Genomic DNA, 12,343 nt, shown 5'->3' on the forward strand with positions numbered 1-12,343 from the left:
GTGGGATCCTCCCGGGGCACGAACCCGTGTCCCCTGCATCGGCAGGCGGACTCTCAACCACCGCGCCACCGGGGAAGCCCCATGGGCAGGGGTATTTTTAAACACTCCTCAGTGGTTGTGCTGAGCAGCCCATGTTGAGGACTGTGTTAAGAGGTCAGAGCTCATCTTGTGTCCCGGGTCAGGGCTCGGGGGAGGAGGCCGTGAGTCTCCATGTGTGGGGACCCAGTCCCGAAGGAAGGGGGTAGTGCTGTTGCCGTCTCAGGGGGCCCTGAGCACTCTTCCCTCTCCCCAGGCCTCTTCCACCAGGAAGCTTGCATTGTGTTCCAGCACAGAGGTCTCTCCCAAGAGATGTGTTTCTGGTGGCACGTTGCTGGGAGTACAAGGGCGACGGCCTCCAGGAAGGAGCACCGTGTGTCCACTTAGAGACACAGGCCATGCACCCATTTCCCTCCTCTGGCTTTGTCTGGGCCCGCCTGGCTGTGAGGCAGGCCAAGGAGGGAGCTGAGGTGGTGAGTCACCTTCCTCTCGGCTAAGAAGGCTGAGACCCGCAGAAGCAAAGGCCTTGACTGTGCTGAGGCCAGAACCGAGGCCCAGGCCACAGGCTGTGTCGAGGGAGGTGCTGGGGGTACCCAGGATTGTCCTGGCTGGAAGCCTCCCTGACCCCAGACCCCACCAGATCTTGGCTTGACGTTGTCCTACGTGCAGGAGAGTCAGTCCAGGTCTCGGAGGCCTTCTGCCTTCGTAGCTTCTCTAGGCTGTCAGTCTTTAGCATCTGCTGAGAAGCTGTGGGCCCAGCCTTCCTCTCTTCCAGCCGGGTTGGTAGAGGGAACACCAGCTCCCTGCAGACAGGGCCTTGGTCTCCCCAGGGATAGTGGAGATGACCGATCCCCCTGCGGACCACTGGTGTCACATCATGCCAGAGGCAGCCTGTGGCCACCAGGTGTATGGAAGGTCCTGGGAGTGGGTACAGAGGCTGAAGCCTGTGCTTGGGGTGCCAAGGGGTGCTGAGGCCATTGCTTCCCCAGCCTGCCCAGTCCTTCCTGACCCCTCGGGGAGAGGCTGGGCCAGCATCCCCATGGCTCCCCTGGGCTTCTCAGAGCATCTCTTGGGGATACCAAAGCCTCCCTCAGTATTTCCAAGTGGGCGCCAAAAAGGCAGAACAGTGGGTAGATAAAACGGACCCCTTTTTCCTTGAACCTTCCTGCGGCTGGTTTTCTTCTTTTCGGGTGCTCGTTTGTCACCAGATTGAGCTTGGAGAGGCCAAGGGGAGCTTTTTGAGGCAAGGAGAGAGGAAGGGAGGCGTGGGAGGCAGCCACCGGGGGCACAAAGGGCCCCAGGGTACTGGCTACTCCGCCCATTGATGGGGGGTGTGTAAGGACTCATGGTTGGGACACAGCCCCCATGGGCCTCTTAAACCAGGCACCTGTGGGTTAGTGGTGGCCCTGACATGGGCCTACTCAATCTTTCTAATAATAATAGTAACAAAAAATTTTAATTATTGTATAGTATTTCATTGTATGGCTATGCAGGGGCCTATTAACAGTGCCTGCTCGGTGGATGGTTGGCTGCCGCATTTTTTGCTGTTGATACTATTTTAAATGATGTTGCAGTGAATATCCTTGCATATGCTTCTTTCTGTATAAGCACAAATATCTCTCTAGGATAGACACCCAGATGCAGAATTGCTGGCTTGCAGGGAATATGTGTTAATGATCAGTTTTAGAAACCGACCGGACTCTTCCTCTGGGCATGTGCTGGGGCTCCCTCAGGCTCCTCACTCGACTGCCCGTGCCCTTTCTGGTCCTTAGTAGCGACTCGGGCCTCAGAGCCACAGGAGCTCTGGGGGAAGGTCCTCGAGGTCCGGGCACATCCTTCTCGGTAGTCACTCTTTTTGTCTGTTGCATTGCTAAAGGCTTTATCCTGGAGGCCAAGTGGGCTGAGGCAGGGTGAAAGGAGGCTGTGTTTGTTGGGGACCGGGCTTGGCTGCTGGAACAAAGCGGCCCTGTATGAGTGAGTGAGTTAGAGAGGAGGGCTCGTAGCAGCCTGAAGCTAGGTAGGCCGTCAGGCTGGCAGGGTGGCTCAGCGCCGCGGGTGCACTCAGTCATCCCGGCTCCTCTCGGTGTGTCGCTCCCTGCCTCTCGGTGTTGTCCTGGCTGCTCTGTCCAGCCTGGGTCTGGCATCGGGGAGGGTAAAGAGCAGCAGGGCTGAGCACGTGATGCCTTAGGGACAGGTGGTGCATAGGTGGCACGTGTCACTGTCACCCACCTTCCATAGGTGGGAAATTCATCATATGCCCGCACCTGAGAGCAAGAGGGACCTGGAAATGTCCTCTCCAGGCAGGCACGCGTGTGCCAGCTAAAACTCTCTTCCTGTGGAGGGAGATCTGGGGACACAGTCACCTGCTGCAGAGGAGAAAGCCATTCAGACCGTTCTTGTAGGCGCCCGAGCCAGCGTGTTCCCTGCTGTATCACCAGTGCCTGGTAGTGAGTAGGCACTCGGCAGATGCTCGTGGGATGGAAGAATAAAGAACAGCACAAAGGCATGGAGGGGGGTTACCCTTGGAGGCTTTGCTGCAGGTAGGGGTGGGGGGCTGTCGCCGCCCCTCTTATGCCGCTGGACCTGCAGGATTCATGCCTTTCCTTTCTTTCTAGCCTGTAGATACCTGGGGCTGAACAGCAGCTGCTGTGAGTGAGAGGCGGGCAGCACTGGCCTGAGCCTCCTTCTGGGCTGAGAAGCATCATGGCCAGCGTCATACAGGCCTCCCTGGCTGCCCTCCTGCTGCTGCCTATGGTAAGGGCCCAGGACCCTCCCCTCCATGACCAGCTGGAACTCCAGGCTCACCTGAGCTCCCACCCCAGATAACCTGTGTCTTTTGTGTGCTATCAGTCGAGCTCAATTCACATGGCTGGTATCTCTGCCAGCACCCCCCTGGACCATCTGGCACTTTTGTGTGAACTAAAAAGGGTGCCCCTTCCTCAAGACCCTGTACCGATTTGACCAGAAATTGTTACATAATTTACAAATCTATTATGATAGTAACATATGCGGCAGCCTTTAGAGTTGTGCAGTACACAACCTGGTCAGCTGTATGCAGGGGCCCATGTCAAGGCTGCAGAAGGCACTTGTGATCCTGGTCCCCAGCTCACTAGTCTCTGGCAGGTTAGAGCTCAGAAGGCTGCTCTCTGCTCATGTCTCTGAGCGAGAGGGTTGGGGTGCAGGGTTCCCAGACATTGGCCCCTGCCCCTCAACCTGGGAATTCTGACCAGCATGGATGCAGCTGTCTTCAGAGCCCTGGATGCCAGTCCTGCCTCTGCCCTGCCTTACTGTGTGACCACAGACCAGCTCATCCCTTTCTGTGCACATCTGTGAACAGTCTGGGCTAGACTGGATCCCTGAGTGCTGCTCTCGGCAGCTTGGGGTGCCTTGCGCCTGCCTCCACACTCGCCAGCATCCCCTTATGGAACCATCCCTGCCCTGGAGTTTTGAGTTGAAGTGACAACACTAGGATGCAGCTGTCGTGATTGCATCCGTGGGTTTTGAAGTTACTTGGTCCTACAATTAAATCCAGTATCTGCCACTAACCAGCCGTGTGACCTTGGGCAGGAGTTTCTAAACTTCTCTGAGCCTCAGTTCCCTCCTTTGTCACATGGGGCAGGAGTAGATGAGAATGGCTACTAAGCCCCATGGAATGCTACCACTGTTCTTCACCTGCAGCTCCCGGGCCCACAGAGGAGAGAGAGAGGATGAGCTCTCTCAGCCCCTCCTCTCTCTCACCCCCTGCTTGCTCCCCGAAAGTGCACTTGTAGCCTCGTGGTCTCTGGAGCTGGACTGCATGGGTTTGAATCCTGGCTGTACAGTCTACTACACTGTGTGACCCTGAGCAAGTTTCGTAACGTCTCTGTGCTTAAGATTCACATCTGTAGAATGGGAAATGGTAAAAACAGTGCCTGCTTTGTAGTACTCTTGATATATATATGCGTGCATATGACAGAGTAATGCACTCAGTTAGTACAGTGCTCTGTGTGTGCTTGCTAATGTTATTATAAGACATGGAAACTGAGACCCAGGAAGCAGGTGGGATCTGCCCAGGTCCCACACTGAGTTGGTGAAGGGGAAGAGTCCTCATGGCGTCTGTGACGAAGTGGAGGCAGGGTCCCCGCTGGCTCTGAAATCTCTCTGTCACTGTCGTCTTCCTGCTTCTGTCGCTCCCCTTCTCCCACTGACCCGGAGGTTTAGGTAGCAGGGCCTGTCGGTGAACCTCCCCGTTCCTTCTCACCATGTATCCCCTGTGCCTCCTGCAGGCTACCGCCATGCACTCTGACTGCATCTTCAAGAAGGGACAAGCCATGTGCCTGGAGAAGGTCCAGAGGGCCAACGAGCTGATGGGCTTGAATGACTCCTCCCCAGGTGAGGAGGGTGGCGGGGAGGGCCACCGTCCCCGGCACATCCAGGCCAGCCTTAGAAGTGATGTCCCAGCCTCTGGCCAACTTATAGAAAGTAGTGGAGGGTGCAGGTCCCTGGGTCCTTCAGAAAGCCCTTTGGGGTGATGGAGCCCTGGATCTGCTCTAGGCAGTGACACTGGGGTTGCCCTCCTTGGGGATGGCCTGCCCTGGATGCCTCCCTCTGGAAGGGGCTATTCCGGGTGACTGGACGTGGCCACCTTCACTCCCATGGGAGCTGGGATAGAGCTGGTGTCTGGGCTGAGCAGTGGCTGTCAGAGAGCTCATTAGCAGGCCGCCTGGGCCTGCTGGTGGAAGGGACACAGCTGTTGCTGGTGGCCGAGCTAGAGAGCACCTGGTCTCCCCAGAGCATGAGGTGTGGGGTCATTCCCATCTCCTCGGCTCACTCCATCAGAAAGCAGAGAACAAGCCAGCAGGAACCCCAGTCCTGTGCGGGTCTGGTGCTGCTATTCTCCTGGGGCTGCTACCAGCATGGGGGGCTGGATGCTGCTTCCTTGTGCTGGATGGTACCACGCACCGCAGGACATGTAGTGGCCTTAGCTGTCCCATTAGATACCCCTAACAGCCCCTGATCTCAATGACAGTCCCCAAAGCCTCACTTTTCTAGATGTCCCAAGGGAGTGGCATGGCCCTGGCTGAGAACCAGTGGTCCTGTGTAACCCCTTTCCTCCCAACTCCCCTGCTGGGCAGATGGGACGCTGAGGCCCATAGAGCAAGGGCACCCTCAGCTTCCTGACTCCAGCAGGGCCAGGGAGAGGGTCTGTGTGGGAAGTTGGGGATTTGGGGGTAGGGGGCATCGCTGGAGGACTCGCCAGATTCTCTCATGCCTCAGTCACTGGAGAGTGGGGTTCTCCACCCACCCTAGAGGGATCCACTTTTCCCCCCGATCCTCCCCATTTACAGGGAGCTCTTCTGAGCACCATCTGTTTAAATGCTTGATCAGTCTGCAGCCCAGTTAAATGTAATCGTCCCGCTGGGCTGGGCTCCCTAGCCAGTCAGCTCAGCAAGCATTAACTGGCAATGGAGTCACTCCCAGCCATGCTGGCCTTTCCCTCCAGGTGAGCTGTTGCTCAGCTCTGAGGCCAAAAGTGGATTTGAGGCCTCACCAGCCAGGGAAACTGAGGCAGGGGGCCTAGATGGGTGCACAGTTGCAGGAGACTCAAAGAATATCTTGTCCAGGCCTCTTGTCTAGGGGATGGGAATGTGGAGCCTGGAGGGCAGTGACTCTTTAGAACCATGGGAAGGGGGAGTATCACGCTCAGGTGGGCCTGGAACCCAGGTGCCCTCCCTCCCAACCCGGGGCCATTGTTCCTGCTTCGTAGGTCTCAGGTATACTTGGGATGGAGTAGTAGGAAGCGTTCCGTAGGGATGGGTCGAGGTGGGATGTGGGGCTGGGACTGGGCCAGCAGGCATGCAGGTGAATTGCACCTGTGGAGCCCCGGGCAGGGAGAGGACAAGAACCACCCCCACCCCACCCCCCACCCCCGCCTTCCCCCCAGGGGCATCCAGGCAGAGGTGTGAGCATGAGTGAGGCAGATGGAAGGATGGATACCAGCCCAGGAGGGGCAGACCAGTGCTGCCGGGAGGGGCTCTCACCCCCAGGCATGCTAAGGAGAGGACGATGAAAGGAATTCTCTGTGGGGAAGGATTCATGGAGAAGGTGGCATTTACATCAGGTCCTTGGTCCTCAGACCTAGCTGTACGTCAGAGTCACCAGGGAGCTTTGAGGAAAATGTACCCAGGACACAATCCAAACCAGTTAGACCAGAACCTCACTCCATTGGAGTCATCGTGATTTTTAGAGGCTCCCCAGGCAATTCTGACGAGAAACTAGGCTAAGACCCCCTGAGTTAGGCCCTAGGGAGGAGTAGGCACTTGATGGCAGGTGAGAGCTGAGGAATGGATGACTGGGGAGAACGTTCTGGGCTGAGGGAACCACAGCAGCAAGAGGCGGGTGGGGGAGGGGAGTGAGTCCACCCTAGGTCTGGAACCCTGAATTGGAGTCGCTGGGGATGGGCTAGAGGGACGTGTGGCTGAGGGCCCGGGAGCAGGTCTCTGTGTGTTGCACGTCTGCCGCCACTGGAGTCGGAGGTCGGAGGGGATGGCAGTGGTGGCTTCCCCTGACCTGCCATGCCTCCAGCTTTCCCCAGGACCCTGCCTGGACCTCCCTCTTCTAGCTCTGCCTTGGGGGCCCTTTAAGTCAGGTCACCCCCAAACCTGAACCTGGTCAAAGGACCCCAAGCCTGTGGAAGAATCCACCTGCTCATTCATTCGCTCACTTATCCCCTCACGCTCTCGTGCACTCATTCAACTCACATGATGAGCTGGGATCTTAGGTGTCCAGCCCGGGTGGAGTGAGGGCAAAGCCAGGGGTGGGGCCTGCTGAGCTTCTGGGAGAATTTAAAGATGCTGATGGCCAGGCCCTCCCCACACCAGCATGATTGGCATTTGGACAGGGGGACTTGTTGAGAGTACGTGTTAAAAGCCTCCCGACGATTCTAAAGTGTATCCAAGTTTGAGAGCCACTGGGTTGGCCAGAGAACAGCCTCTACCAGGGTGCTTATGTCAACTTGGGCCAGAGAGCAGCCCCCAGCGTCCAGGCAAACCTGGCTGGGAGCCAAGAGTCCAATCTGACTATAAGCAAGAATCAGCATTAGGGTATTAATATCTGTGCTTGGGGTGAAATGAGAGAGGCCAGCCCTTCTGCTGTACCCCTTCTCTGCACCTCCCCTGCCCCTTCTGTCCCAAGCACATACACCATGCACAGAACGCTGGCCAGGGGTCAGCCGGTGTCCCGGAAACACACTTGAAAAAGAAAATCTGTCAGCTTGTTCCAGTGACTGTGAGTGTGTATTCACAGCAATGCTTGTATATATTTTTTTATGTATTTATATATATATATTACTTGTATGTCCCCATGATCTTTTAAATCCCATAAAGTGAGTGCATTGGAATGAAGACACTGATCTGTTAGAGGGGAGGTGTGTCAGTGGCATGTATGTGTGGTTGGGGGGATGGTGAGGGGTTCCCAGGACGGCACCTGCATCCCCTCAAATCCACATCCCTCACTGATCCTGGGACCTCCAGTGCAAAGAGAACGTGGGACCGTAATGCATATAGGGGCCTTCAGAATGGAAGCCGAGGGACAGAGATATGCTAGGGAGGGGCACCGGAGCTCAGCAGGCAGCTGGAGGGGGTAGAAAGTACAGGTAAGACAGCAGAGAGTGAAAGCAAGCTTTCTGACTGGGTGGTTCTGTCCACAACGTCCCTGGCGGGTTTTAAAGATGTTTATAGGGACTGTTGTTGAGGTGATACATTTAGTGGTTTTGTCCCTCGTTCCAAACTCCTGAATGCTAAACAGAACTTGAGACAGCACCAAGTCCGGCTGTATCATGGGACACACGGAGAGGCTGAAGCCAGAGTTGGGCGTCGCTGGCCAAGTCACACCAAGGGCCAGAGCCAGCTCTGGGACAGGACCCAGGTCTGCTGTCCCAGCCAGGGAGGGCCCTCTGTGCTGCGGTGCTCTTGTGCCTAGAGAGAAGCAGAAAGGACTCCTGTGCGTGGGAACCTGCGCCTCCTCTCTGGAGCGTCCCCAGACCCACACAGGGCACAGGCACTGCCTGCTGGGCTGGCCACTTTTGTTCTCTCGGCTCAGCCCGGCCAGCCTGCCTGCCCAGGGTGAGTCCTGCCAGCACGTCCTCTTTGTGGGACTGCGGGCTTGCATCAGTCTGGAGGCCTTCCCTGCGTCAGGTGTGGTCTTCCTTGGGGGTCTCACGCCCCATACTCTGGAGAAGATGGAAGAGGGAGGCCTGAAGCGGCCTTGGCAGGGGCAGGGGGGAAGTGGCTTGGAGGAGAGACAAGAAAGCCTGCTCATTGCTATTCTGCCCCAGCCTCTGAGGCCTGTCCAGGGTGCAGAGTGTGTACCCTAGCCCCTAGCTCCACCCCCTCACCAGAAGAGAGGCCTGGAGGAGGGCGGGGGAACCACTGCAAGGCTGGGCCCAGGCTCCCCATCCTCAGAGCAAGACCAGCTTCTTGTCTGTGCCTCCCAGCTGCTCTGAGAACGAACAGACCCCCAGCGTGGGGAGGGGGTGGGACCTGTAGGAACCCTCACTCTGTGGAACTCGCTCCCCAGATCTGACAAAGGGTTCTGTTTCTGTCCAAACCTGTTTCTCTTTGGTCCGTAGTTCTCAGACTTAAGCCTGTATCAGAACCTCCTGGAAGGCTTGTTAAAACCCAGATTACCGGGCCCAGCCCCAGTTTCTGACTCAGTGGATTTGACGGGGCCTGAGTGTCTGGATCTCTGGCAAGCTCCCAGTGGCGCTCCTGCTCTGGGGTCTGCACTTTGAGAACCACTGACTTCCAGAGGGGAGGGCTGCATCTTTAGTCCTTCCTCCACTCCCCCAGCACGGAATTCACAGCTGGTCCTCATTTTATGGATCAGTAACATTGGCTGTAAAGTAAATTTCAGTAAATTGAATCGTTTTTTTACCCGTGTCGCATGCGGAAATGAGGGGCTTGTTCTAACAATGCGTAGGCATCCTCAGGCAGCTTCTCAAAGAGAGGACTGAGCCTTTGTTTGACTCCCCTTGGCGCCCCTGGTCTCACGAGTTTTGAACACTGTGTGGAACTGGACAGAATCATCACCATGACAACCTGAGATTAGCTCCTTATTTTGTTCCAGTCGGGGCTAATGGCTCTTGCGTTCTCTCTCCATTCAACCTGCCCAAGTGGTCTTTTCCCCTCCTGCTGTCACAAGGCACCGCCTCTCCTTGGCTGCTCTGTGTGTCAGCATCTTAGTGGGAGCAGCCCCGGAGAGTGTGCCCAGCATTCTCCCCCGAGCGGGAATCCCCCGGTGCCTGAACTCCTCCCATCAAGTCCCGTAGAGGCTTTCGACGGGACAGACTGAGCCAGGAGGCAGGCTTCGCGTAGAATTGGGGCACAAGGCGGGTAGATCGGAAGGCTTGGGGTGTCAAGAGTGGAGAGTTCTCGCAGGGAAGGGACCGGTTCTGATTTCCTCTGCACGGGGAAGAAGAGGACAGGAACTTTCTCGACCCCGTGGCCGTGTCTGATGCACTTGACCACCTCCTCCTTGAAGCAGGCTTTCCTGCTGCCGTGTCACCAACGTCTTCTGGTTTTCCTTGTATTTCTGGCCACCCCTCCTGAGCCGTCTTTTCCGGCTCCTCTCCTGAGTGGTGGCATCTCTTATGTTGGGGCCAGGCCCTAGTCTCTTCTCTTTTTTTCTTCTCAGATCTACGCCCTCTCACTGGACATATCATCCGGGTCCACGGCCGTACAGAGCATCCCTGTGCCGACCGCTTCCCGTTCTCTTCCTCCAGTTCCAACTTCCCCGCTGAATGCCAGAAATTTGTCTAACTGCCTATTTGAAATCTGGCTTCACTTGGCTCTTCACATCACATCAAACTAAACATACCCCAGATGACACTCTTGAGTTCCAGCTTGCCGATTCCCCCCACCACTTGCTTCTCATCCAGCCCTCCCCACTGTGGCGAGTGGCTCAGCTAGCCAGCCATCTGGACACTCAAACCCAGGTGCCATCCTTGGCCCCTCTCTCCCGTTTAGTGCATCAGTCACGGTAGCCTAGACCATGCTGCGGTAACAAATGAACCTTAACATCTCAGAGGCTTAGCACCATAACATTTCCTGCTTGCACACGTCACCAGCCAGCGTGGCCAGCAGAGGTGGGAGGTGGAGTTTGACTCTGCCAGGTCCTTCAGAGATCCAGGCTCCTTTCATCTCACAACACTGCCACCCTCAATATGCGGTCTCCAGGGATGCTACAGAGAGGGGAGAGAGAGAGAGAGAAAGGGTATGGAGTCTGTGAGGGATGTTTTTGAGACCTGTTCATCACTTCCCACCTCTTCCCATGGGTGAGCACTCAGTCACGTGAGATAGATGAGCACCAACGCTCCCTGGCACACTCACCGGCTGGGTCCAGCCAGTGTGTCACCAAGTCCTGTCAGTCCTGCCTACAGACTCTCCTACGCAGAACTCCTTTCTACCTTGGCTGCCATGGCTCCTAAGCGAGCCCCACCACCCTCCTCTGGACTGCTGCCATTTCCTGACAGACATGTCTCCATGTTTGCTTTCCTGCTCTTGAAATATATTACCTTCCCACACAGCTGAATCAGATCATGTGACTCTGCGTCTTCAGACCCATCTGTGGGAGGCAGAATAATGCCCCCACCAAAGATGCCCACGTCCATGGGCTTCCCTGGTGGCGCAGCGGTTGAGAGTCCGCCTGCCGATGCAGGGGACATGGGTTCGTGCCCCGGTCCAGGAAGATCCCACATGCCGCGGAGCGGCTGGGCCCGTGAGCCATGGCCGCTGGGCCCGCGTGTCCAGAGCGTGTGCTCCGCAACGGGAGAGGCCACAACAGTGAGAGGCCCAAAAAAAAAAAAAAGATGCCCACGTCCTAATCCCCTCCCCAAAGCAATGTGTTGCCTTACATGACAAAAGGGACTTGGCAGGTATAATTAAGTTAAGATGGAGCAAGTAGCCTGAATTATTCAGGTGGATCCAGTGTAGTCACAAGCGTCCTTATAGGTGACAGGAGGCAGCAGGAGGGTCAGAGGAGAGAGCTTTGAGGATGCTATGCTACTGGCTTGGAAGATGGAGAGAGCGGCTGCAGGTCAAGGGCTGTGGGTGGCCTCCTGAATCTGGAAAAGACAAGGAAACAGATTCTCCTCTGGAGCCTCCAGAAGGAATGCTGACAACTTGACTTGGGCCCAGTGAGCCTTCTGACCTCCAGAACTGTAAGATAAGAAACTGTCGTTTTAAGCCACCGACTTTGCTTTGTTATAGCAGCAACAGGAAAGTAATACACCATCCAAGGTCTTCTCAGCATTTGGTATTAAATCTAAACTCATTCCCATGACCACAGGCTATAAGCCCCGTGCGGGCACAGACCAGGGGGGTTTATTCACCCCACTTTTGCTCTCCGGTGTCTGACTTGTAATAGGCACTTAATATTTCTTGAATAAATGAGTGCAAAAGAGGGAAGGGAAGGGGAAAGAGAAGACACAGAAAAGGTAAAAGGAGAAGGGGGGTGGGGGAGAAATGGCATCTTGAAATCTTCTAGCCTCAACAGAACTAAGCTTTGTTGGGACTGGAGTCTGGAACAGATGGGGAAAGAGAAACTGGGTGTGTTTTGTGGGCGTGGAAGGAAAATGAGTTGCTGTCCTTAGTTAGAAAAACCCAAGGCACTCTCGGGAGCCCAAATCCTATCCTCATCTCCCTGGAAAACGTTCCTGGGAGGATTCAGCTCCAAGGCTCCTGAGGCCAGAGCAGACCCCATCCAGAACAGGAGAGGAGACAGACCCCACCTCTCTTCCTGTGTGGGTCAGGCCAGGAGGTGATACCTGCAGGAGAAACGCGCACAGGGCATCCTGGGAAGCCCCGAGGTGGTGACCTGCGTCTCCTATGACCCCAGTGATGCAGGCCAGAGAGGTGTGTGGATGGCTGGAAGCTCCCGATGGGGTCGGGGACATTGTCCCATAAAGCAAAACTGTTCCACGGCATTTCTGACACCAAATGTGTGGGTTTTCCATACCAAGTTCTCCGGTTTTCTATGGATACCCACTGGATGTCCCTACAATTTAATTCAAATCTGACACTAACGACCTGGAGTTAGCACAGACCCAACAGGTTAAGGGTCAGCTTCAGGAGACTGGTCCCCCGTTTCAGATGCCAATTGCAAGTCATGGGGCCCCAGGTTACCCACACTTCAGTCTGTCTTGGCTACAAATCAGGAGTTCCCTTGGGCTTCCCTGGTGGCGCGGTGGTTGAGTGTCCGCCTGCCGATGCAGGAGACACGGGTTCGTGCCCCGGTCCGGGAAGATCCCACATGCCGCGGAGCGGCTGGG

General features: G+C 56.0%; 1 protein-coding gene across 5 annotated transcripts in view; it reads left to right on the top strand.

Annotated features, from left to right (window-relative positions):
• The window catches only part of ADCYAP1R1 (ADCYAP receptor type I), a 53,320-nt gene that overhangs the window by 8,837 nt on the left and 32,140 nt on the right, over positions 1-12,343 (top strand). For 2 of the 5 annotated variants that reach the window (XM_007466111.1, XM_007466113.1), the window contains exons 1-2: positions 2,740-2,790; positions 4,302-4,407. In XM_007466111.1, coding sequence (XP_007466173.1) covers positions 2,740-2,790; positions 4,302-4,407 — 157 coding nt within the window. Of the gene's footprint in view, positions 1-2,651; positions 2,791-4,301; positions 4,408-12,343 lie in introns of those variants that run through there. The other 3 variants (XM_007466110.1, XM_007466114.1, XM_007466112.1) reach the window with 3 other exon arrangements.

The sequence above is a fragment of the Lipotes vexillifer genome, unplaced genomic scaffold (genome assembly GCF_000442215.2).
Source record: "Lipotes vexillifer unplaced genomic scaffold, Lipotes_vexillifer_v1.1 scaffold150, whole genome shotgun sequence".
Taxonomy (NCBI): domain Eukaryota; kingdom Metazoa; phylum Chordata; class Mammalia; order Artiodactyla; family Lipotidae; genus Lipotes; species Lipotes vexillifer.